General features: G+C 48.9%; 7 protein-coding genes across 7 annotated transcripts; 3 read left to right on the top strand and 4 right to left on the bottom strand.

The window, feature by feature from the left end:
- Positions 1–1662: 1662 nt before the first annotated feature.
- On the bottom strand, positions 1663–2485 carry K444DRAFT_627083 (uncharacterized protein; the record flags this gene model as incomplete). The annotated part of the gene is made up of 2 exons (XM_024882757.1): positions 1663–2017; positions 2310–2485. 2 exons carry the CDS (start codon positions 2483–2485, stop codon positions 1663–1665), a joined length of 531 nt encoding a protein of 176 aa, XP_024740265.1.
- Positions 2486–4006: 1521 nt separating this feature from the next.
- K444DRAFT_610210 (zf-PARP-domain-containing protein) lies at positions 4007–6276 on the top strand. Its single transcript, XM_024879701.1, has 5 exons — positions 4007–4266; positions 4366–4501; positions 4548–4746; positions 4797–5869; positions 5922–6276. The coding sequence occupies exons 1-5, from the start codon at positions 4251–4253 to the stop codon at positions 5953–5955; spliced, it is 1458 nt and encodes a 485-aa protein (XP_024740264.1). The 5' UTR covers positions 4007–4250; the 3' UTR covers positions 5956–6276.
- Positions 6277–6356: 80 nt separating this feature from the next.
- Positions 6357–8603, bottom strand: K444DRAFT_557000 (uncharacterized protein). Its single transcript, XM_024876767.1, has 3 exons — positions 8289–8603; positions 7854–8239; positions 6357–7805 (listed from the first exon to the last, which is right to left on the bottom strand). Exons 1-3 carry the CDS (start codon positions 8558–8560, stop codon positions 6421–6423), a joined length of 2043 nt encoding a protein of 680 aa, XP_024740263.1. The 5' UTR covers positions 8561–8603; the 3' UTR covers positions 6357–6420.
- Positions 8604–9073: 470 nt separating this feature from the next.
- K444DRAFT_585108 (6-phosphofructokinase) lies at positions 9074–12163 on the top strand. Its single transcript, XM_024877900.1, has 3 exons — positions 9074–9979; positions 10028–10495; positions 10543–12163. Exons 1-3 carry the CDS (start codon positions 9239–9241, stop codon positions 11710–11712), a joined length of 2379 nt encoding a protein of 792 aa, XP_024740262.1. The 5' UTR covers positions 9074–9238; the 3' UTR covers positions 11713–12163.
- On the bottom strand, positions 11797–13162 carry K444DRAFT_716441 (S-adenosyl-L-methionine-dependent methyltransferase; the record flags this gene model as incomplete). Its single annotated transcript, XM_024888384.1, has 4 exons — positions 11797–12277; positions 12536–12710; positions 12841–13021; positions 13112–13162. Coding segments are annotated over 4 exons (660 nt in total), but the record flags the coding sequence as incomplete, so codon positions are not given.
- Positions 13163–13646: 484 nt separating this feature from the next.
- K444DRAFT_585106 (IMP-specific 5'-nucleotidase-like protein 1) lies at positions 13647–15679 on the top strand. The gene is made up of 7 exons (XM_024877899.1): positions 13647–13805; positions 13856–13891; positions 14004–14162; positions 14217–14469; positions 14519–14574; positions 14636–14788; positions 14851–15679. The coding sequence occupies exons 1-7, from the start codon at positions 13781–13783 to the stop codon at positions 15540–15542; spliced, it is 1374 nt and encodes a 457-aa protein (XP_024740260.1). The 5' UTR covers positions 13647–13780; the 3' UTR covers positions 15543–15679.
- Positions 15680–15854: 175 nt separating this feature from the next.
- K444DRAFT_610205 (MFS general substrate transporter) lies at positions 15855–18190 on the bottom strand. The gene is made up of 4 exons (XM_024879700.1): positions 17687–18190; positions 17529–17584; positions 17322–17480; positions 15855–17271 (listed from the first exon to the last, which is right to left on the bottom strand). Exons 1-4 carry the CDS (start codon positions 17759–17761, stop codon positions 16116–16118), a joined length of 1446 nt encoding a protein of 481 aa, XP_024740259.1. The 5' UTR covers positions 17762–18190; the 3' UTR covers positions 15855–16115.
- Positions 18191–21066: the final 2876 nt, after the last annotated feature.

The raw sequence follows: 21066 nt of genomic DNA, 5'->3' as shown, positions 1-21066 counted from the left end.
TGGGCACTAACAACTAAAAAAACAGTAACACTCCCCTCCCTCGACGGCCTCTCCTACTAATCCCCTTCCATGCTCCCCTCCTCGGAATCCACTTGCGGCAACTGCGACCGCAACACCATCCCCGATGGGCTAAAAGCCTACTGTGCCCGGATACTCTACGATGGGCAGCTGGTGAAGTTTTACAGGGGGCAGGGCTGTAATGGGACCGTGTTGTTGAAGTATGATGGGTTTGCGGATGAGGTTTGAACTTGTGGTTCTAAGACGGGGAATACGGAGAGTATTACAGTAACGTTGGCTGTTATTTTTTGGGGGAGGTGTGGGGAGGGTACCGGGGAGAGGATGTGAGAGAAGAGAGAGGGGTCTGGAGGAAGGGTTGGTGAGATGGGGTAAGAACGAGGGGTCGGTTTTTGTGAGGTTTAGAGGGTCTGAGTTTTATATCTATGGAATACTGTCCTGTTTTCGTGCTGTAAAATGACAAAGTTACCAGATCAAAAGTCGTGACTTATTTGGTACTCCAATTGCGGCCTTGTCTCAGAAAATATCAAGACGGAGCAAGAAATTCTCTCATTAACGTTTAATTTCTCTAAAATAGATTTGCGTTCCCCCAACCGCTCAAACTCTTTACCAAGCGCCTTTATATATCCAATTCCACCCATCCGTATACTTGAACTTATACTTGTACTACAAATTCTTCTCAACCCAGATGTCCTTAATCATTAGTGGTAGAATCTCGCTCCAGACTTCCACCTCAAAGCCTCATTCAATCTACCAAGCGCTGCTATATTCCCAGTACTGCCTCTTAATCCCCAACTCGGCTTCATACTCATTTTCAAACACGGCCCCTAGCACCTGCACCCATCTCTTCTATATTCTGACCCCAAAATGGCAATTAGTATACTTCCCATACTCAGGAAACCACCTCGCATTCTCTCAATCCACAATCTCGGAAATCCTACCATCCTTAACCAAATTATTCCTCATTTTCAAATATGTGTGCGTAAAAATGATCTTGTATTCAGTACGATGCATTAAATCAGGAAGTATCTTTAGCCGCAATGATTCACTAAATTCTATCTCGCTGTGAAAGGTCCTACTGGGTCGCAGCCGATGCAGTATGCGATAATCGAGACAAGGACCCCCAGTTGAGTTGGTGATAGCGTACTTTGAGTGTCTCTCCATCTTTATGGCAAGTAAGTTCGCGATCGAGGAACGTAAATCCCGAGCCATCTGATGCATCTCCTCGTCACTGCATTTGTCTACAGCGATGCCGGCTGGCTCGCCTTCCACGCGGGATGTGACGAGGAAAGACTCTGCGCGTGAGAGCGGGAGATTGATGGGTTGCGGAACGGGGATGCAAGTTTGGCGTCGCAGAAGTTTGAGACCGTTCAATTCTCCGTTATGTCGTTCTGCGTGGATTTCTGGCCCGTGTTTGAGGTATATCCCCGAATGGCAATCTCTAGATTCCTATGGTGGTAGACCCATAGAGATACGATCCAGCAGTCCTCAGAACTCTGTATGTTTGAAATCGGATGAAGTCAGGGAACCTGGACCATATAGCGAGAAAAGCAGTAGTGATCGTCTGTGTGAAGTGACTGCTATCTGTGTTTTGGCTTCAGCGTAAGCATGAACGATTGTTTATCCTGGTAGTGATGGCAGTCCATTTTAGATTCCTATAGTATCGAGAGTGTAGTCCAAGAAGTTCCGGGTTGAGACTCTCAATTCCAGAGCTTGAGTGATCAGGTAGATCACATTCTCAATCGAATCGTCGGTGAGGCTATAAATTACGGGAGCTTTGCCGCCATGATTGCTGTAGAGGATATCGTACTGCGCAGAGTTAGTGGGGTTACGACTAAGGAAGAAAGACATCTGAACCTCTGTTCCTGCCAGCTGTTCGAGTCTGATAACCCCTCTGGAAAAGGCTATTACCGCGCCCTCGCTTAGAGTCCAACGATTTCGAATCTGATTCTCTAGAGTTTGGTCTTTGAGTACATCTCGGTGGAAAGATGTGGTGAATGCACTGAGCATATCATACAGCCTTTACTACAAACCAAATCAAAAAATTCCAGAAATCTATTGTCGGGGTTGTCCTACTTTCCGTACACAACATGCGGCCGGACGAATAATGGGAAACGCACCCCAAATGCTCCTGAACCGGCATCGCACTCCGGTCAGGCAACATCAGCATTCATCTCGTCGTGCAACTTTTTTCTTCAAAGCCCAACTCAGATTTTACACAGAGACTTCGAGTCATTTAGCGATGTGCTCATTAATTCTAGGGATAAAACCTACAAAGTCTCACCAGATCTTACCATTCTTTTGCAAATCGTGTAATTGCATCACTCCCGTCATCGGCGTATGTTTGCAGCAAATATCTTGAAGCCTGGTCGCCATCTACGGCGTTGCTGAGGAATGCCTCAAGGGATGCCGGAGTGTACAAATTCCACATTCGAACGATTCTTAGAGCACGGGTTTTATCGCTTTCCATGCCCCTCAGAGCTATAAAACAAGACAAAGCGATGTAAGGAGAAGTGAGGATGAAGATTGGATCAAGGAATGACTGTGAGATGGAGTTGCACTTGGGATGCTTTGTTCCACAGAAAGATTTTCGCTAGTTCCTACCAATTAATCCGAACAGAGGTTTTATAAGCACACTTAAAGGCAGCATATGATTGGTTCACCAATAAGCGACCAATAATTGCGAAAGATACCACCATTTCTGACCTTCCTCCAACTCCTTCTTCTCCCTTGAGCATGCTCACCTCGAGCTCGATGGCGGCTACAGTCAGCGGCGGCAGGTGTCAGCTCCGCTACCCCGAGCCAGACGCCATAACCACTCTATCAGATCCCGGGGTTTGCAACTTTGGGACAGCAGCGGCACGATGCCCAATAAGCCAAATGTGCAAATTTGGGCAAAGAAAATACCCCAAGCCCAGTTGGAACATTTTCATATCCTTTCCCTGCAATTATCCTTCGAGTTGTCGTATATTTCAAGTCTGCCTCTTCTCACAGCCGAAAACTACTAAATTCCTGAAATCCTATGACCTTCGGGACTACCTGAATGTCCACCTCTGACATGGGACATCAAAACTTCAGAGCCTCTTTTTTACCAACCACGAGCCCGATTCAGATGTTTGACAGTCTCCAGTGCGAACTAGCAAGCGTCAACGACGACATTGTTCCAGTATTTCTCGGTGAATGAGGGGGCAGGCATTTTGGATGATCCGACTTGGATTTGGACAATGATATTGAGAGTTGATACAGAGAGATTACTGTTTTATTGTTGAACTGGAAGGTACCCGTCATAGAGACAACTACAAAGGAAACTATTCCCATTCAGACTATCACTTTGATATGATATCGTCCAAGATAGCAGGTAGAAAATGGACGAAAATAAGCAAGTTCTCGCGAACTTGATTTACACCATGGAGCAGGCTCGAGCTCGACCGAGTACGCATGACTCATTCAAGGTGGAAAGCTCTTCTTCTAGACGCTATATTGCATGAGTACGAATTTCCGAGGGAGCCTGGAGATCATTATGACAGACGATGAAAGTAGCGGGAAGGGGAACCAAGACGGGTCGACTTGACCCTGGCGCGGTGTTCGAAAGCCCTAGGTGTCACAGTAAAGTCCTTTTACAGCAATTATTAAATTTCCTCCCGGCACCGCAGATATCACGAAGTGGCTACTTCTGAAATTGCAAGTCAATGTTTGAAAAAATGACTTCCATGGGCTGCAAACCTGCAGGAGCCCAAGCCATCGATAGACGACCTGATCTCGAGCAGGGTACCATCACTCCTGGTACAGGCAGAATGTGAAATCTTCTGCTTTTGAGACAATTAATGGGAAAGAAGAAATGACGCTAAAGACGAGAAGTATGTTGGTGTTCGTAAGTGTTGAGGTGAAGTCCGATTATGAGGTGAAGTGAGGTCACCTTAACGCGACTCGCTTAACATGGCAAAGCCGCGATATCTCCTCCAGGCACTGGACTTTCCACCTTCTTCATCAAATTCGACACAACACAACTTCATTCTTCGACCTTCCATCGAAGGCGACGATAATCCAAGGGATCGTGGTGGTCTGCAACTGCTTTTGTGCTCTTTGTAGGCTTGAAACATTCGAGTCCGGTACAACCTTGGTGGCGTGTCGCTCTTGTCATCAGGATTGAGCACGAAAGTGGATTTACTCAAGAGGAAGCATATCGGAGTCATTCAAATCTACAAGAAGCAAGCCATCCAGACTTCGTTCTCAAGATGCCTTATCGCGTCGGTAGGTTGGTTTCTTTTTAACACTTTCGTCACCTTGGCTCACGGTAGCACGTGATGATCTCCAGCCCCTTCCTCGATCGATGCTGACGTACTTCCTTAGAAACCGCAAAAACTGGGCGGGCTGGATGTTCAGTTAAGAGATGCAAGGATGCTGGTCTCAAGATCGAGAAGGGCGAGCTTCGATTCGGAAGTTGGGTTGATGGTCCAAACTTTTCTGGTTGGTCATGGAGACACTGGTAAGACTTTTTCACCTCTTCTGGGCAATAACTAACGTCAGTTCAGGGGCTGTGTCACCGGACAGCAGCTTGAGAATCTACGTGATACTCTCGCAGATCCCGACCACCCCGATGGCTATAATTGGGAGCTGCTCGATGGCTACGAGAGTGATGATCGGGACAGTCTTGTTCATCATCCTGATCTACAAGACAAAGTTCGCCGCGTGATCATGCAAGGTTATATTGATCCGGAGGACTTTAACGGCGTATGTAAAACAAGATACCAGCCCTAAATTTTACTGACAGGTACTGGTAGGACCCAGAAATGAACGAACTTGGAAAGCGGGGTCTTTATCTTGGGTCGGCACAGAAGAGAAAGAAGGAAGAAGATGCAGCCAGAGCCGCAGCAGAGGGTGAAGATTCCGAAGATGCCAAGCCTGCAAAGAAGAAGCGTGCCACCAAAGCCAAGAAGGAAGTTGATGAAGACGGCGAAGAGGTCAAGCCTGTTAAGAAACCTCGTGCTAAGAAGGCCAAGAAGGCCAAGAAAGAGGAAGAAAGTAAATTGAGTGAAAGTGGGGAGGAGGACGTCACACCTGCTCCAGCCAAGAGGTCTCGTGCCAAGAAGACTGTTAAGCAAGAGGATGAGCAGACAGGTGAGGGTAACGAGGAGGGTCTCAAACCCGCTCCGGCCAATGAATCTCGTGCGAAGAAGGCTGTCAAGCAAGAAGCTGAGCAAATGAACGAAGGTGGTAATAAAGAAGCCAAGCCTGCTCCAACCAAGAGATCTCGTGCAAAGAAGGTCAGGAAGGAGGAGCAGATGGATGAGGGAGTGGAGGAGGAGGTCAAACCTGTTCCTGCCAAGAAGGTAATCAAGCAGGAGGACGAGCACATGGGTGAGGGTAATGAGGAAGAAGCTAAGCCTACACCAGCCAAGAGATCTCGTGCAAAGAAAGTCAAGCAAGAAGCAGGGGAGAACGGCGACGAGACTGGCGAAGTTGCTAAGGCCAAGCCTGCTGCAAAGAGAAGCCGCAAAGCGGTCAAGGAGGAGCCATCCGAGGATACACCCATGACTGCTCCAGAATCTTCCAACGCGGTCATTGCCGAGGGATCAGGTGCCAACACTACTCTTCCTGGAGATCCCCAAGCAGCCGTTGCCGTCAAGGGCGAGCTCTTCGAGGATGCCAATTTGGCCAATGTACCACATATCGAGGAACAAGCATCCGAGCCTGCCACTACTATGAAGGGTGAGCTCTCTGAGAATGCCAACCTTGCCGATGCACCAAACGTCAAGAAACAAGCACCAGAGGGTGGCTCTCAGGCAACTCAAGGAGCTGTGGAAGAGGAAACTGAATCGCAAACGAAGAAGAAAGGTGGTCGTGGCAAGAAGGGGTAAGTCCTCCTCAAATTCTCCCTATACCTTGCATTCCTAACACTTAACTAGCTCAGCTCGCAGCCGCACTGCTTCGAAAGCTTAATTTCTTCATTATACTACTTTCACGTTAACTCAGTCGATGTATTCTTGCTTCTTGAACAGCGCTGGTGCTCAGCGTCATATACCTGGCCTTCTCGGAAGGCCTTCGATGGAGGCGAAAAGCGATTTGCATTAGATTTGATTTGATTTGGATTGGTTTTCTTTGCTCTATCTATAGGGCGTAACATGAAGTTGCTTGGGGCGGAAATGAATTGGTATGATCGTGGCATGGGGGCTCGGTGGCGTTCTTAATAATACGTTATGACCTTGCTCTACTCGTGTTTCTAGCACCTTGAGCCTAATATAAAACTTTGCACTATACTCTTGTTTCCTCTGAGGCTTCGTGACATGTCATTGGTAAACCAAAGCATTGGGCCTCTTCCAAAAAGGAATTTTAAGGTAGCAAGGGACAATGATTCACCATCATTTACAATTCATTCACTCAAGATTAAGGCGAGTAGCCCACACTTCACTTCCCAGAATCAGCTACCACACTCTCCAACGTCCTAAAAACTTCTCCCTCCCCATCATCCCAGTCCTTCCCACTCTCCTTCTCCCAAGCAACCCAATCATAAACATCCTCTCCCTTTCCTCTCTTCGACTTCTTGCCAGCCTCACTATCCTCCTTAAGAGTCTTCCGCACATCTTCCATCAGAACTGGGTATCCAAAACTACTCTTCCGCCCACCGGTGCCAGTCCCCTCTTGCTCCGTTCCGTTCCATTCCCAATGCGCCCGGAGTCTGATCCCCGTCCTGCCTCGCGAAGCCAGTGGTTGGATGGAGATAGAGAGCTGTTTCGTACTTGGGAGTTTGGATGGCGTGGCAGAAGTGGGGAGGATCATGCGTAGGGTCATTGGGTGCGGAGTTTGGCGCCAATGCCCTGCTTCTGCTTCGACATTTGCATCATCGATTCCCAAGCTGGACGGAATTGTGGAAATGGATGTAGCGATCGCACATGCGGTGAAGTAGTAGATGTAGTCCCTTAAGGCGGGGTAGGATGTTAGAACTTGAGGAGGTGGCGGACAGATGCTCATTAATGGCGAGTCCGGAGAGAGCGTGAGGCCGAAGGTGCTTCGTACTGGGGAGGTTCGTGCTGAGATGGTGACGGTTGTTGTTTCAGACATGGAGAAGGTTGCGATTGTTTCCAAGCGTTCGATTAGGCTGAGCATCGTCTGTTCTGCTTGGGGGTATTGTGAGGGTGGGATTCCAGGTGTGGAGGTGACTGTGAATGTCGGTAAGGGTTTTAGTTCAGCCGTCTCCATAACACGGCAGAGTGGGCTTAGAAGGTTATTTAACTGTCCTGCGGTTTCCTGGTGCTTTAGACGGGTGAGAATGGCACGAAGTAGATTGTATGGTTGGATTATGTTCTTTTGACCGGAGATTGGCGGTGGGGGTTGGATCCTGCGACGTTGATTCTGTCGATGTGCGTAACTGAGCAGGAGATTGAGGGTTATGAAAACACCTTCGGCCATGGCATCATCAGGACCGGATAGATTAGACTCTCCCAGAGGGACAAGATCGAAGACTGCGACTTTTGTAGCGGATAGAGGGCATATTAGAGTATCATCTTTCGATTGCACGCCATATGAGCCCATCGTTCGAGCCTCCCGATTCAGCTCCTGCCATAACTCCTCAGAAAATATCGTATTTCGTGCTTGAAGAATCAGTGCCTCGATTGGTGCATCTTCGGCTGCAGGCTGGGGGCTCATAGATGAGCCGGTTTGGTCGTCGCCAGTTCGAATCCGTACTCGGAGACTTTGGGGTTCAGAGCTTGCTATTCCTTGATGCAACGAAATGGTGCCGTCCGGGTTCCGTCGAAGTGCTGCTAGGCTTCGGCTTTTGAAGGCGGGGGAAGCTGCTTGTGCTTAGAACGGCCACGCAAGGTGGAAATCGAGCAACATACCTTCTGAAAATCCAAACCTAACTCCCAACGTATGCTTCTCATTTGGAAGCCGGCATATGGACCATCCATTGTCACTGATAGCTAAAACTTGCTGCCAGTATCTTGTCTCAAGCTCAATCTCCTTCTCAAGCCTCGAAGCAGATGCTAGGATTGAGTCCACCGTCTTGTTCAGACTCTGAGACTTCCACCCCTTGGCAATCTGCCTGTTGTCCTGTTTCTGTACGTCGGTGGTTCTAGGGTCATGGAGTTTGTCCGCACCCAATGTGCCCATTCCAACCAACTCTCGGCGAAATGGCGAGATCGATAGGCTGGCTTGCTCAGGTGTATCTTTCGATAGAAGGAGGGACACAAAGTCTAGAGCGAATATTGCTGATTGATGGGCTGTTCTAAAGTGCTGTTAGCAGCTGCACACTCTGTAGCGAGGGAACCGCGTACTCAATCTGCCCAAGCATCGCTTCCCTCGAGGTCATAAGTTCCTTCATTCGATCGGGCTCTTCCTCCTCCTCATCGCTAGTGCCATTCTTGTCCCCATCCTCATTGCCCAACTCTGCTTCAGCAATCTCCCGGCGCAAGCTGTCCTCTGTGATGTTCTGGAATCCGCCGCGCTCAATGTTGATTCGCTCTATGAGCCCCGGAAGATTGGTGTTGGTCTTCGAGGAAGGGCGCGCTTTGAGGGATATGGCGAAATCACTGGGGAGGGAGCCCATCGTGGTCTTAGAATCCGATAGCCTGGGATGGATTGCGCATTCAAACTTGCTTCCAGGTGAGGGCTTTGCAATGCTGTGTGGTTGTCAGGGCTTACTCGTCAACATCCCGAGGAGGTTGGAGCCTCTGGATAAATGTTGTTCCAGCTCCTTCAAATAACCTTGTATTTCAAACAAAGCTGTTTTCAATTTTGCATAGATTTAGTATATTGCACAACCTCACCTCCAGCTCGTCAAAGAAACGGCGTAACCCTTAGTTTCCAAAATAACGCCGTCGATAGCTGTCGTCGGTGGTGTCAAACAAGTCAGGTACAAGCCCTCCAACCACCGCGTGGTGACCCTTCTGAGATGGGCCAATCGGCCAAAGCACTGGCCTACGCCGACCCCCACATGCACTATAATTTTCCTTGCTCAGGAGGCCCGCCAGAAATTCCTTGCACAGCACGGCTGCAGGATGATCGGCTGCGATAAGAAAACCTTGGTGCGCGATAAAGCTCTGATTGCTCCGCTGCCATTCTCAACTATTTCTTTTTGCTCGTCATAAAACACCTCAAGTCCTTCCCCCGCCCTGCTGCACGAGCACGAGCGCGAGCGCAAGCACGACCACGAGCACAAGAAGTCTCTGTCGCTGCTTCCCTTTCTACTTGGTGCTTTCGTTCTTTGCTCATCGCAACGAGAACAATGGCCCGCGCCCCGCCCCCTCCCCTCGATGGCCGGAAGCGCCGTATCGCTATGATGACCAGTGGTGGTGACTCTCCTGGCATGAATGGTGCAATCAGAGCCGTTGTGCGCATGGCAATCGAGAAAGGGTGCGAGGCATATTGTGTGTACGAGGGCTACGAGGGCCTTGTGCAGGGTCAAAACTTCATACGCAAATTCGAATGGTCCGATGTGCGAGGATGGCTCTCTGAAGGTGGCACATTGATTGGCACAGCACGATGTATGGCCTTCTACGAACGTCCTGGAAGATTGAAAGCTGCGAAGAATATGGTATTGAACGGCATTGATGCTCTGATTATCTGCGGAGGAGATGGTTCGTTGACTGGTGCTGACAAGTTCCGTGCTGAATGGCCGGGCTTGATTGACGAGTTGGTTGAGAAGAAGGAATTGACAGCTGAGCAGGTCGAACCTTTTAAGCATCTCAACATTGTTGGTCTGGTTGGCTCGATTGATAACGATATGTCGGGCACAGATGCTACAATTGGCTGTTATTCGGCATTGAGCAGAATTTGCGAGATGGTCGACTACATCGAGGCTACGGCATCATCACATTCCAGGGCTTTCGTTATCGAGGTCATGGGCAGACATTGTGGATGGTTGGCACTTATGGCTGGAGTTGCAACTGGTGCCGATTTCGTCTTCATCCCAGAGAAGCCGCGAGCTGGAAATTGGAGGGAGGAGATGTGCAAGATTGTGGCTCGAGTAAGTCCCATAGACTGATTGGTTGAGACACAACTAACAAGATCATAGCACCGACAAATTGGGAAGAGAAAGACAATTGTCATTGTTGCCGAGGGTGCCCATGACCAAGACGGAAACAAGATCTCACCAGATATGATCAAAGACCTCCTCGCAGACAAAAGTGGACTCGCGCTGGATACTCGTATCACGACTCTTGGTCATGTTCAACGAGGTGGAGTAGCATGTGCTTACGACCGGTACCTCGCCACTTTACAAGGTGTCGAGGCAGTCAAGGCCGTGTTGGAAGCCACACCAGAAACGCCTACACCTTTCATCGCCATCACCGAGAACAAGATCTGTAGGAAGCCACTGGTTCAAGCCGTTCTGGATACCAAGGAGGTGGCCAAGGCAATCGAGGCCCACGAATTTGATAGAGCTATGAGCTTACGCGACACCGAGTTTTCAGATATCTACGAGTCGTATATGACAACAACTACAACTGACCTCAATGATGCCATGCGACTCCCTCCTCAAAAAGTAAGGCCTCTTCCACGTTCTCCCTCATTGATGCTTATACTATACAGCACATGCGAATTGCTATCGTCCACGTTGGTGCTCCAGCCGGCGGTGTTAATGCGGCAACTCGAGCAGCAGTAGCATACTGTCTTACTCGAGGACACACCCCCATTGCCATTCACAATGGTTTTGCCGGTTTCGTCCGTCATCACGATGACAAGCCGCTGGGAGCAGTCCGTGAATTTGATTGGCTCGAAGTGGACAACTGGGCCAGCAAAGGAGGTTCAGAAATCGGCATGAACCGCGAGCTTCCATCTGAATCCGGCATGGATACCGTTGCAGCTCTTTTCAAACAATACAACTTCGATGGCCTCTTCCTTATTGGCGGCTTCGAAGCTTTTCATGCTCTTTCTCAACTCCGCAAAGCACAAGAGAAGTACTCTTCCCTTTGTATCCCCATGACTCTCCTCCCTGCAACTATCTCCAACAACGTCCCTGGCACCGAATATTCCCTCGGCTCCGACACCTGCCTGAACGAACTCGTCCGCTACTGCGACACAATCAAGCAATCTGCATCGGCTTCCCGCCGCCGCGTCTTCGTAATTGAAACCCAAGGCGGCCGGTCCGGCTACGTTGCCACTCTTGCCGGTCTTGCTGTTGGTGCCGTAGCAGTCTACACCCCTGAAGAAGGAATTAGCATCGACATGCTCGCGGCAGATATCAAGCACTTGAAGAAAGTCTTCAGAGAGGATTCGGGACAGTCTCGAGCTGGTCGATTAATTCTCATCAACGAAAAGGCGTCACCCGTTTATCATGCGAAGTTGATCGCAGACATGATTCGCCAAGAAGCCCAAAATCGCTTTGAGACTCGTGACGCCCTCCCAGGCCACGTCCAACAAGGCGGAACTCCCTCCCCCATGGATCGCACACGCGCTGTTCGCCTCGCAATCAAGTGCATCGAACACCTTGAGAAATATGAAGACAGGGCGGATTCAACGATTCTTGGGGATCCAATGAGCTCCACGGTGATTGGCATTAAGGGTGCGAGTGTTGTGTTCACCCCTATGAAGGATGTAGAGGAAAAGGAGACAGACTGGCCGAATCGGAGACCGAAGAATGAGTTCTGGTTGGGACTGAAGGATGTTGTTGATGTTTTGAGTGGCAGACCCGAGGTTCCGAGGCCGGAAAGCCCCCTCCTGGGTTGGAAGGCGAAGGATAATAAGAGGGGCTTGATTTGAGAGTGGCATCGGATGGGACAGGGTTAGGAGCTTGCATTGGAAATTATGACGAGTGTCCTGAACACATCGACGTTTGGCCTACGCGTGCGGCGGCTGGGTAGTGAAAATTAGGCACGAATCTCCCATATTGACCTCCTAGCAATTTTCTTGTGCCCTGATGTGGTAATTCTCACCCCCTCCCACCCAAATGATTCAATCAAGCAACCGTCCACAGATCAACCCATCAAACATGAGCATCAAGAACGTCTCGATCCTCTCACTCCCCACCCACGCCTCGTTGAACTCGTCCAAAACAGTTAAGTCACTCTCTTTCTATGCTGGGTTCTCCTTCATCTTGACAGCCCACGGATTTGTCGGCGAGTGATCCGCAACGAGGCCACTGCGGAGAATGTTGTCTGCTACGATGATGCCACCGGGACGCAGGAGACGGGTTGTGGCTCCAGAGGGGCCTGAGAGGGAGAGGATGAGAGAGGGGTGGGTGGGGTGGGTGGGGTAGGATGCCTTGTCTGCGTCGATGAAGATTAGGTCGAATGGTTCATCTAAGGACGTGGCTAGGGTCTTTAATCTGTGGTCTTGTGTCAGTTCTGGTCTGCCCGTGGGGGACGAAAAAGCGGCACTAATTTCAATGTCCTTGGTAAACGTTGGAGATTGAGAGGAGGTGATCTTCAAACGTTCGAGAACTCTGGGTATAATCGAAGGTAACAGATTTCGAATGTGACATGAATCGACGGAACAGCAAAGCAGACGTCTGGGCAATGGTTTCTGCTGATCTGAGAAGGAACTGGTGGATGTTGTCGCATGGGACAGGGCTAAACATACCAACCTTTCGGCATCCCCAACAATAACTTGGACGTTTTTGACTCCATTCTTCTCGAACTCTTTCTTAGCTAATGAGGTGTACTCGGGTGAATATTTGAGGGTTGTGACGTGTCCTGAGGGACCGACCGCGTGGGCCCGGCACAGGGTCGAGTAGCCGATGGAGGTGCCGATTTCGAGGACTAGAATTTGAGTTAGCAATGAAAACAAGCAGTAAGTAAGAGAGCTGTTGGCAAGGGGGGTGAATTGTACGCTTTTCACTTGGTAGAATTGAAGTTAAAATAGTATAGAACGCTCTCAAATGAAACTAACTCCTCTTAGTTCCAAGAGTCTTGATCATCCAGATATGTAATTGAGCCTGCAAGCGTGATATCATGTAATTGGACTTCTCATGATTCGCAACTCCCCATGCATGAAGATCGGCGATGCACCGAGGCAGCCGTTCCCAAGAAATCGGAGTCAGCGTACTTGCGGGAGTAGAATATTCCAGCAGCTTTTGGGAATTGCCAGTAGAATGTCCCATGAGCTGTTGGACATTGTTGGGCCGTAGCTGTGTCGAGCGCTTGAATGCATAGTCTCCTACCGCAGCACTGACTTGCTCGTTCGGATATAGCTGGGTGGTGTTGTCTTTTATTGTGTTGGATTCAATTTGGAAAGTGGTTGTGGTTGCAAGTGTTGTGAGGTTGTAGGCAAGTGTTGAAGAACAGTGGATGGGAGCGAGATCGAGAATTATTTATGTTGAGAACAGGCGAGAGAAGACACGGCGAGAAGAATGAACAAATAATCAGAAGAGGTATATGAGAATTATTATGCGTAAATTCTGAATGCATTATTCTCTTTAATTTTCAAAGGTGACCTCTTTATTTTCAATCCCATCTCCAGAACCCATCGTCCAGCAGGAGCTCAAGCTGCAAAAAGTATCTCAAGAGGGAAGAATAAATGAACAGAACGATTACATATGAGCTATGCGTGTATTCGGAATGTACAAAAATCTCAAGATGAATAATCTGTAATTACAGTACACCAGTCTTCTGGTCCCGAAACTGGGCTCGTGATCGATCGGCAGGAGCTTGGCGGTGAGCCAGTCAGCCACGACGTCCTTCCTCCATCAACAACCCCGCTTCGTCACACATAATTATCCCGAGTTTGTGTTGTACATATGTCCAGCTGATAGAGTGTCCGTCTACATCCCGTAAAGGCGGATGTATTCTGTACAAAGTAGCAGAGGAAGGATCAAAGCTTGGTGGAAAGGATGACGACGAGGTATCGTGTTGAGTGTGAGCTTCCTTCCCACTATTCCGTTGAGGTTCAATGCTGATGAGAACAGATGCGCTCAAGACTCATCGGAGAGATCAGTTTATAGGTATCAAACCCTGATTCTCTAAATCAAAGCATCAATTGAGAACTTTCATTCTGGGTTGAGTTCGAGTCATGAGCGGGGTCAAAATTGACGATTCACGGCTGACAGTCCCCAGAATGGATCAAAGGGCTGCTGGCGGTACCTTTCGTGCTGTATTCCCAGCCGACTGGAGTCTTCGAGACGAGGAGCAGTAGTGTGGCCCAAATGGCCGCAGAGGCTCATCGGAGATACGCTGAGATTATGTCGGATGTTGAGCATATGATTGATGACCACAGTGAGTTTCATGCCCTGTCCAATTTCAAAGGCAATTCCCTGATGTTGGCCACAGTCGAACACCAGAAGGTTGGAACTGATGGCCAGTCGAAACTGAAGCTTCTGGTTCCCAGCATTGGGACATTCTTCACAAGACTGCCTCTTACGGATGCGTTCAGGTATCAGGATAGGAAGAGATTCATCTCATCGAGACGCTTTGTGCCGCCCTCGTTCAATGACATTCGTCTAATCCTGAACACGGCACAGCTTATGGGAGTGACTTCTGTCGGTCCTCTGGATCTTGCTACTTTCGATGGTGATGTGACTCTGTGAGTCACTGTTCCAGAGTCGTCGAAGCCTGAAGCTGACCTCTCTCAGCTATGACGATGGGAAAAGCCTGGAACCAATCAATCCTGTGATAGACAGGATTATTTGTTAGTGAATCCACGAGACTCCACTCCATTCAGTTCTCACTACTGACCAAAACATTTCCAGATCTCATGAGCCGTAACACCAAAATCGGGATTGTGACAGCAGCTGGCTATACCAAAGCAGAGCGTTACTATGAACGATTGCACGGCTTACTTGAAGCCATCAAGGCTTCCGACATTCTCACTCCCGCACAAAGGCAAAATCTTGTCATCATGGGTAAGTTCTCTCATTCATTTTAATATAGACAAAAGAAGCTGGAACTAATCCTCTATCTTTAGGCGGTGAATCTAACTTTCTCTTCACTTACTCTCCTGACTCCCCATTTCTACTCTCCCATCTCTCACGTAGAAGCTGGATTCTCCCCAGTATGTCCTCCTGGACCCAGCCAACCATCACCGCACTCCTCGACCTCGCGGAGTCGTCCCTCCGCGAATGCGTAACCAACCTCTCCCTCCCCGCAACAATCCTGCGTAAGGAACGAGCCGTCGGAATCATCCCCTCAGTACCAGGCAGCAAATTTCCCCGCGAATCCCTCGAAGAAACAGTTCTTGTTGTCCAAAAGAAACTCGAGATGAGCGAGGTGGGCAAGAAATTGCCATTTTGTGCTTTCAATGGAGGGAACGATGTGTTTGTCGATATTGGAGATAAGAGCTGGGGTGTGCTTGTTTGTCAGAATTATTTCGGTGCGGCGGGGTTGAACGGGGATGGCGAGAGTATCAGAGGGGAGAGGACTTTGCATGTTGGGGACCAGTTTTTGAGCGCAGGGAGTAATGATTTTAAGGCGAGGGTTGTGGGAACCACGGCTTGGATTGCAAATCCGGCTGAGACGGTGGAGTTGTTGGATGAACTTAAGGGGATGATGGAAAAGGGAAAGGAAGGCGCGGTAAAAGAGGAGGGAGATGGGTTGGAGACGGACTTGTTGGCAAGGGTTGATAGGTTGTTTGAAAAACATCCTATGCCCCGTGCTTGAACTTGAGCAATGATGTCGGGACAGTGGATGGCCGCGTTGAGATGGGTGCTTCAGATGATTTCGGCGGACAACGGAACCAGATCTAAATTTGTATCTTAGGGCCACAGATGTAGAAATTGAATACCCTTCCTTTGTTTCAAACAGTAGGAGAATGTCCTTGATAAACACCAGAACTTGACAACTGGGATTAGGCATTGGTCCACGCGGAGGTGGCTTGTTAAGCATCTACTTCTCACTGTGTTGACTTAGAGATCCTGACGAGCTATTAGGCCGCCACAAAATAATATGGGTCACAATCGAGGACGTCAAGTAGTCGTTAAACATTCATTCATAGCTGCTCAATTCTTCGACTTTGCCTTTTTTCGTATCTGCCGAAAACAAGATTCCGGGTTTGATGAGCCACAATCTCTCAAGATCGAGGAGGATGTTCTGGAATCATAACTTGTCATTCCTCCTTCCTCTTCAATATACAGTGCATGGGCCACATATAACTCTTTACCATCCCCACCGCGCCTCCTATCCAAGGAACCTATTGCCAAATAAAACATCCCAGCCCAGCCCATAATAGCATAGTTACAATTCTCCAGCATCGACCTTCACATCCTTAACCCTTTTCCCTTCCGTGCCTAACGGCGTTTTTAACCCAAAGAAAGCAATCATGCTCACAGCCAAAACACCCATCCCACCAATCGTATACGCAACCTCTCTCCCAGCCCACCAGTAAACGCTCGTGAAAAGTAGCGGGCCAACACCTCTGCCCAGTTGCCCCCAACTCCTCAAATTTCCAAGTTTTCCACCCCGCTCGTTCTCGCCTGCTTCGAAGCTGCTCAAGGCGTTTAGTCCGGTGACTACCGTTGCTGTTGTGACTGCTAGTAAAGTTGTAGCTGCGTACAGTCCGCCAATGGTGTTGATTCGAGCAAGGAGCAGGAGAGCAAGGAGACATGACACAACACCAACGCGGACGGAAAGGAGTGGAGAGAGTCTCCTTGTTACGCCCCCTTGGAGGAGAGATGCCACTAAACCCATATATCCAAGAAGACGACCATTCTTTGCGGAAGTGTATCCGAAAAGATCATAGGTCATGAATGGAAGAGAGAACTCCATGCCCGAGAAAAACAGAATGAATGCCAGGTGGGTGAAGTTCAGAAGGAAGTGCGAGTTTGTTCTTCTGACGGTTTTCCCTCCAACATGAGGCGTTTCTGAGGATACGAGCTCTACTTGTGTGGCGTTCGTGGCAGATCTTGTTGTCGGTTTCGTAAGGCCGTTTGTCGCAGCAGGTGCTCCATTGAGCTTTGCGGAAGCCACCTTGCTCGGGAGAGTCTCCGGCAGACACAAATAGAGGTATATCGTCTCCGTCACGATCAGGAACAGAGAAAATCCAGCTGCAGTCGCAAATGGATTGGCCTTCACGGAGTTGATCGTGCTCAACCATGCTCCTAAAGCCGGACCAAATGTGAAGCTTATACTGAAGCATATCCCCACAAGCGCCATTGTAGAACTCCGTTGCTTCTCGTCGGATATATCTGTAGCAATTGCAATGGCAAGCTGGACATTGCCTTCCGAAAGACCGCCCACGATTCGGGAGAGGAGGAAGGTTCGGAAGTCAGTCGCGCAGACCCAGAGGAGGACGCTGAGGATGTTGCCAGCCATGCTGGTGAGCAGAGCGGTTCGACGGCCGTATCGGTCGGACATTGTCCCAATGATGGGAGAGGCGAGGGCCTGGAGAATTCTATGCAGTTCAATACCTCCATCCTTAGACGTACTATCAAGCGCACTTACGAGAACAGGCTTCCCAAAGCTCCGCCAAGGAGGACTATGTCATATCTTGAGTCGATTGGTCTGGCAAAGGAGGCTTTGTAGGCATTGAGGTACGTGAGGATGCGTGCAAGTATCGATGGGGACCCATTCGCAGAGCTGAATTGAGCCGGCGCTTCAAGACTACTCCACAATCAGCACAAATTCTTTGACCCGAGGGGGATGACTTGCTCTCGATAGTAGGAAAGCAAAGATGGAAACAATGGCAGAATAAAGGTGAAGCTGACCTATTGCAATTGTCAGCCAGGAAATCCACAGGCGCAAGTTGAGAGGACAGGTAGAGAGAATCGTCAGATCAGACAGCGGGACTTTTGCGGCATCCAACATACCAGATCTAGCAGCAGAGATATGAATACGACCCTCAGTACCCTCTTCCTAGTCGCAGGATCCACGGAAGCCGCCATACTGGAGATATTGTTTGCAGGCGTGGTTTTTTGGGGAAATTCCAGGGCCCGGGTTAGCTCTCCGCCCGTTAAGCAACGTGTCGACTCTCCCAGGCGCAATAGAGGTCAAGCCGGAAAGCGCAAAGAGGCTCTTATGGCAGTAGGGACAGTGAGGCCAGAGTGTTCATTGCTAGCTGGGCGCGTGGTGTTGATGTGGGTGCTGTTGTGTTGTCCACCTCGAAACGCCTTGGATGATTCTGCCACTACCGTAATGACGCTGTACTGTAGATTGCCCAGAACCAGGCTGGTGCTGGCCCCACAACTGCTTGTCGGTCGGGACTGCATCATCCGGGAAGGCGCACGCAGGGCTCGTCCAGTAAGGCTTATTTGCAGCCTGCTTATTGGGGGCCCTGTGGGGAAGGGTGCTATTTTCGGCAGAGAAAGATCTTCGGACGGGAAGCCGGATGCTTTGATCGCCTCGGGATTTATTCTCCAAGTCTTCCGAAGGGCGAGAGACATTCCAATGACCTACCAATAGCGACTATTCTATTCCGGGAATTCTTAGCTAGCATTGGAGTCACTTCGGGTATAATATATATTGCAAGGAGGAAAAGAACTATATTGTGTCATTTTGAGAGTTTATTTCGCAAGCTTGCGCAGGAATTCTTCACCCACGCCCCCAAGACAACAAGTACGTTTCTGAATACAAAAGTCTTCCATTCAAGTGGATGAGACCAGCCACCGAGTCATCACTTCAACCCGTCATTTGCAAGACATTTTTCTCTAATAAAAGCGCCCCATTCAAACAGGTATCATCCCAATGTGAACTCCTCCCCTTACTGCCGCGGTCAAAGTCGTGAGTTCTTCAGAGGCGAATCATCTCTTGATTCGATCCCTTGAAGACTGAAGGATTCGGAAAGTCGTGAAGGGCGCTTAATGTAAGAGCAAACTGTTGTCCAATGCTATTACGTTAGCGAGGTACAGTACATTGTGACCATCAAAGCTGTTTACCAAATTCGTGGAGCACCGTTGAATGGAAGATACTGCCAGCTAGAACAAGTCAACAACCCCCTGATCGAGTACTCTAAAGCTGGGAATTATCTGGGCCTTAATTTCTCCCACCTCTGGGGCTTAAATTCCAGAGCATCCTCTCCATATAAATCTATTCGTCGATGCATCACATACACTTGGTAGTTCACTTGTTGACCAGCTTTGATGAAGATTGAACGTTTGCGGTCCGGACCACCACCAAGCGGGAGGGTGGTGTCGATAATTACGGTACGGCCATTGCTTGGGACAACAGGGTGCAATCGCGGTGCTTTGAGGATTAGGCATGATCAGAAACGCCAAAGGCGTTAACAACTTTCTTTCATTTTACATAAAACCATACCATTAGCTTTTGTCTTGAAATAAGAAAATAGTCGTCCGTAATGGGTGACCATACGCAATTAATCGGGGGAGGACGAGGCTGGGAGGGATTGATGGAATATTCTTATAGTATTGAGGATACTTCAAGCCTTTGATCTGTTCAAACGTCGGTCGATCTGTTCCAAGAGTCACGACCTCATCCTGAGTTTGGTAAAGACATCTGGTCTGCAAGGTAGATAATAAAACAAATAACTCAGCAAGCTGGCTGTCGTGTCCCTGCCTGCAAGGAAAATGTTCAAAAGCTCGCCCTGGATTTTCCTCTCACTGCATCCAGTCTTGGCAAGCTGTTCCAAGACATATCGCGAGGAGCCTTCTTCTCCTAGCTTTCCAGATGTCAAGGCATTCTTGCGTAAAACAACAGCTTTCTGGACATAAGAGTGCACATGGTCTTGGATGAATGCCGTGCTGCCTTGAATTTCTTGTCCGGGAAGAAGTCTGTCAATTTTCCAAGTCGGTTTTTAAAGCCGATCGTCTCTGTTGCGTAACCAAACCTCTCTGAAAATTGATTGCCTCGTTCGTTGGCTATACCACCTAAAACAGCAGTGCTCGTCCCAAAGCGAAACTCAGTTGCATTGTCAATGGTCAACATGAAGAGGGCCTGCAGGTCGACTGTAGATCCGTCTTTTGGGATTCGTGAAATCATTGCCGAGATGTGATAATCAAAGGTACCCTGTCTGCGACTTGATATCTCTCAAAATGAAGCAATTTTGCTCAGAGCTCAATAGCCGAGTACCACCGCCTTTGGAATCAATCTGCATACGGCAGCATTTATGTTCGGCTTCATGTGAAGATCTTCAAATTAGAACCAATCCAAAAACCGGCCCCAAAAAATTAGATACCTTGATCGAGCTCTCCGCAACTCCTTGAAGGAATTCCTCCACCCCCTTCGTGTCAGCATACTTTCTTACCCTGCCACCGGCGCACAATGATCTAATAAATAATTCAGCTCGTTCCAAGTCTCCACTGGACGAGCTCCAGGTGCAGGGCAATAATCTCGTAGTCTCCTCAGGCTCTGTACGCGTCGGAGGCGTATGTTCGGGAGGTCTGGCGTCAGCAACAAGCAGTAAAATTCGAAGGACATTGATTTAGGACGAGTTTCAATCCCGAATTACATGTGGTGAATAGTCTCGTAGGTGCTTCAGTGGGGCTGAATGGCCGAAAGAGGAGAACAACGTCGGTAGTGACTAGTAGACGTTGATTTATCGTTTCTGAGTGGCGCTCCGTAGGTACATCACAGTCATCCTTCAAATCCTTGGGTGCCGACTGACAACCCACTCTGAAAGAGATTATAACTTGTTGGTAATACGATGCAAAGAAGGCGAAAGGTACCCATGTCAAATGTATGCATGTTCGGAGTCCTGATACCTATTGTCCGATTATCTAATTTACTGATGCTTTGCCCCTGAATTCTCACTAAGCGAGTACTTTGAATAGGAGGGCTGCGTAGTAAATACCCCCAACCTCGTTAAAATTCGCTACATAGGTGATAACTTCCCCAAACACATTATCAAAATATGCAGGGACTTCACATTCTCCACTGCTCTAACTTGATGTGCATGTTTAAACACCTCTCACAACCACACACTTTCTCTCCTTCCATTTGCCACCGCAAGCATGACACTGCCGCCTTCAGAAGTCACAGCATCCTGTGACGCACGGTTTAGTAAACGGGGCCTGCAAAAGGAATTGGCAATAATGTGAGGAAGGTTCACGAAAGAGGTGTACGAATTTAAGAGCAACATACACATCACGTGACGCAATGAAAAAAAGGGGAAAGCGGAATTGGGGATCCTATGTACCGCTGTTAAATTCCGTCGAGATGCGTGAATATTTGCAACATCTAGGGTACATGAACAAGCACACGATAAAGCTGTGTTTCTATCACAAGAAGACTATCG

Source organism: Hyaloscypha bicolor (assembly GCF_002865645.1).
Source record: "Hyaloscypha bicolor E unplaced genomic scaffold K444scaffold_52, whole genome shotgun sequence".
Taxonomy (NCBI): domain Eukaryota; kingdom Fungi; phylum Ascomycota; class Leotiomycetes; order Helotiales; family Hyaloscyphaceae; genus Hyaloscypha; species Hyaloscypha bicolor.
This window is presented reverse-complemented; position numbering and strand designations above follow the sequence as displayed.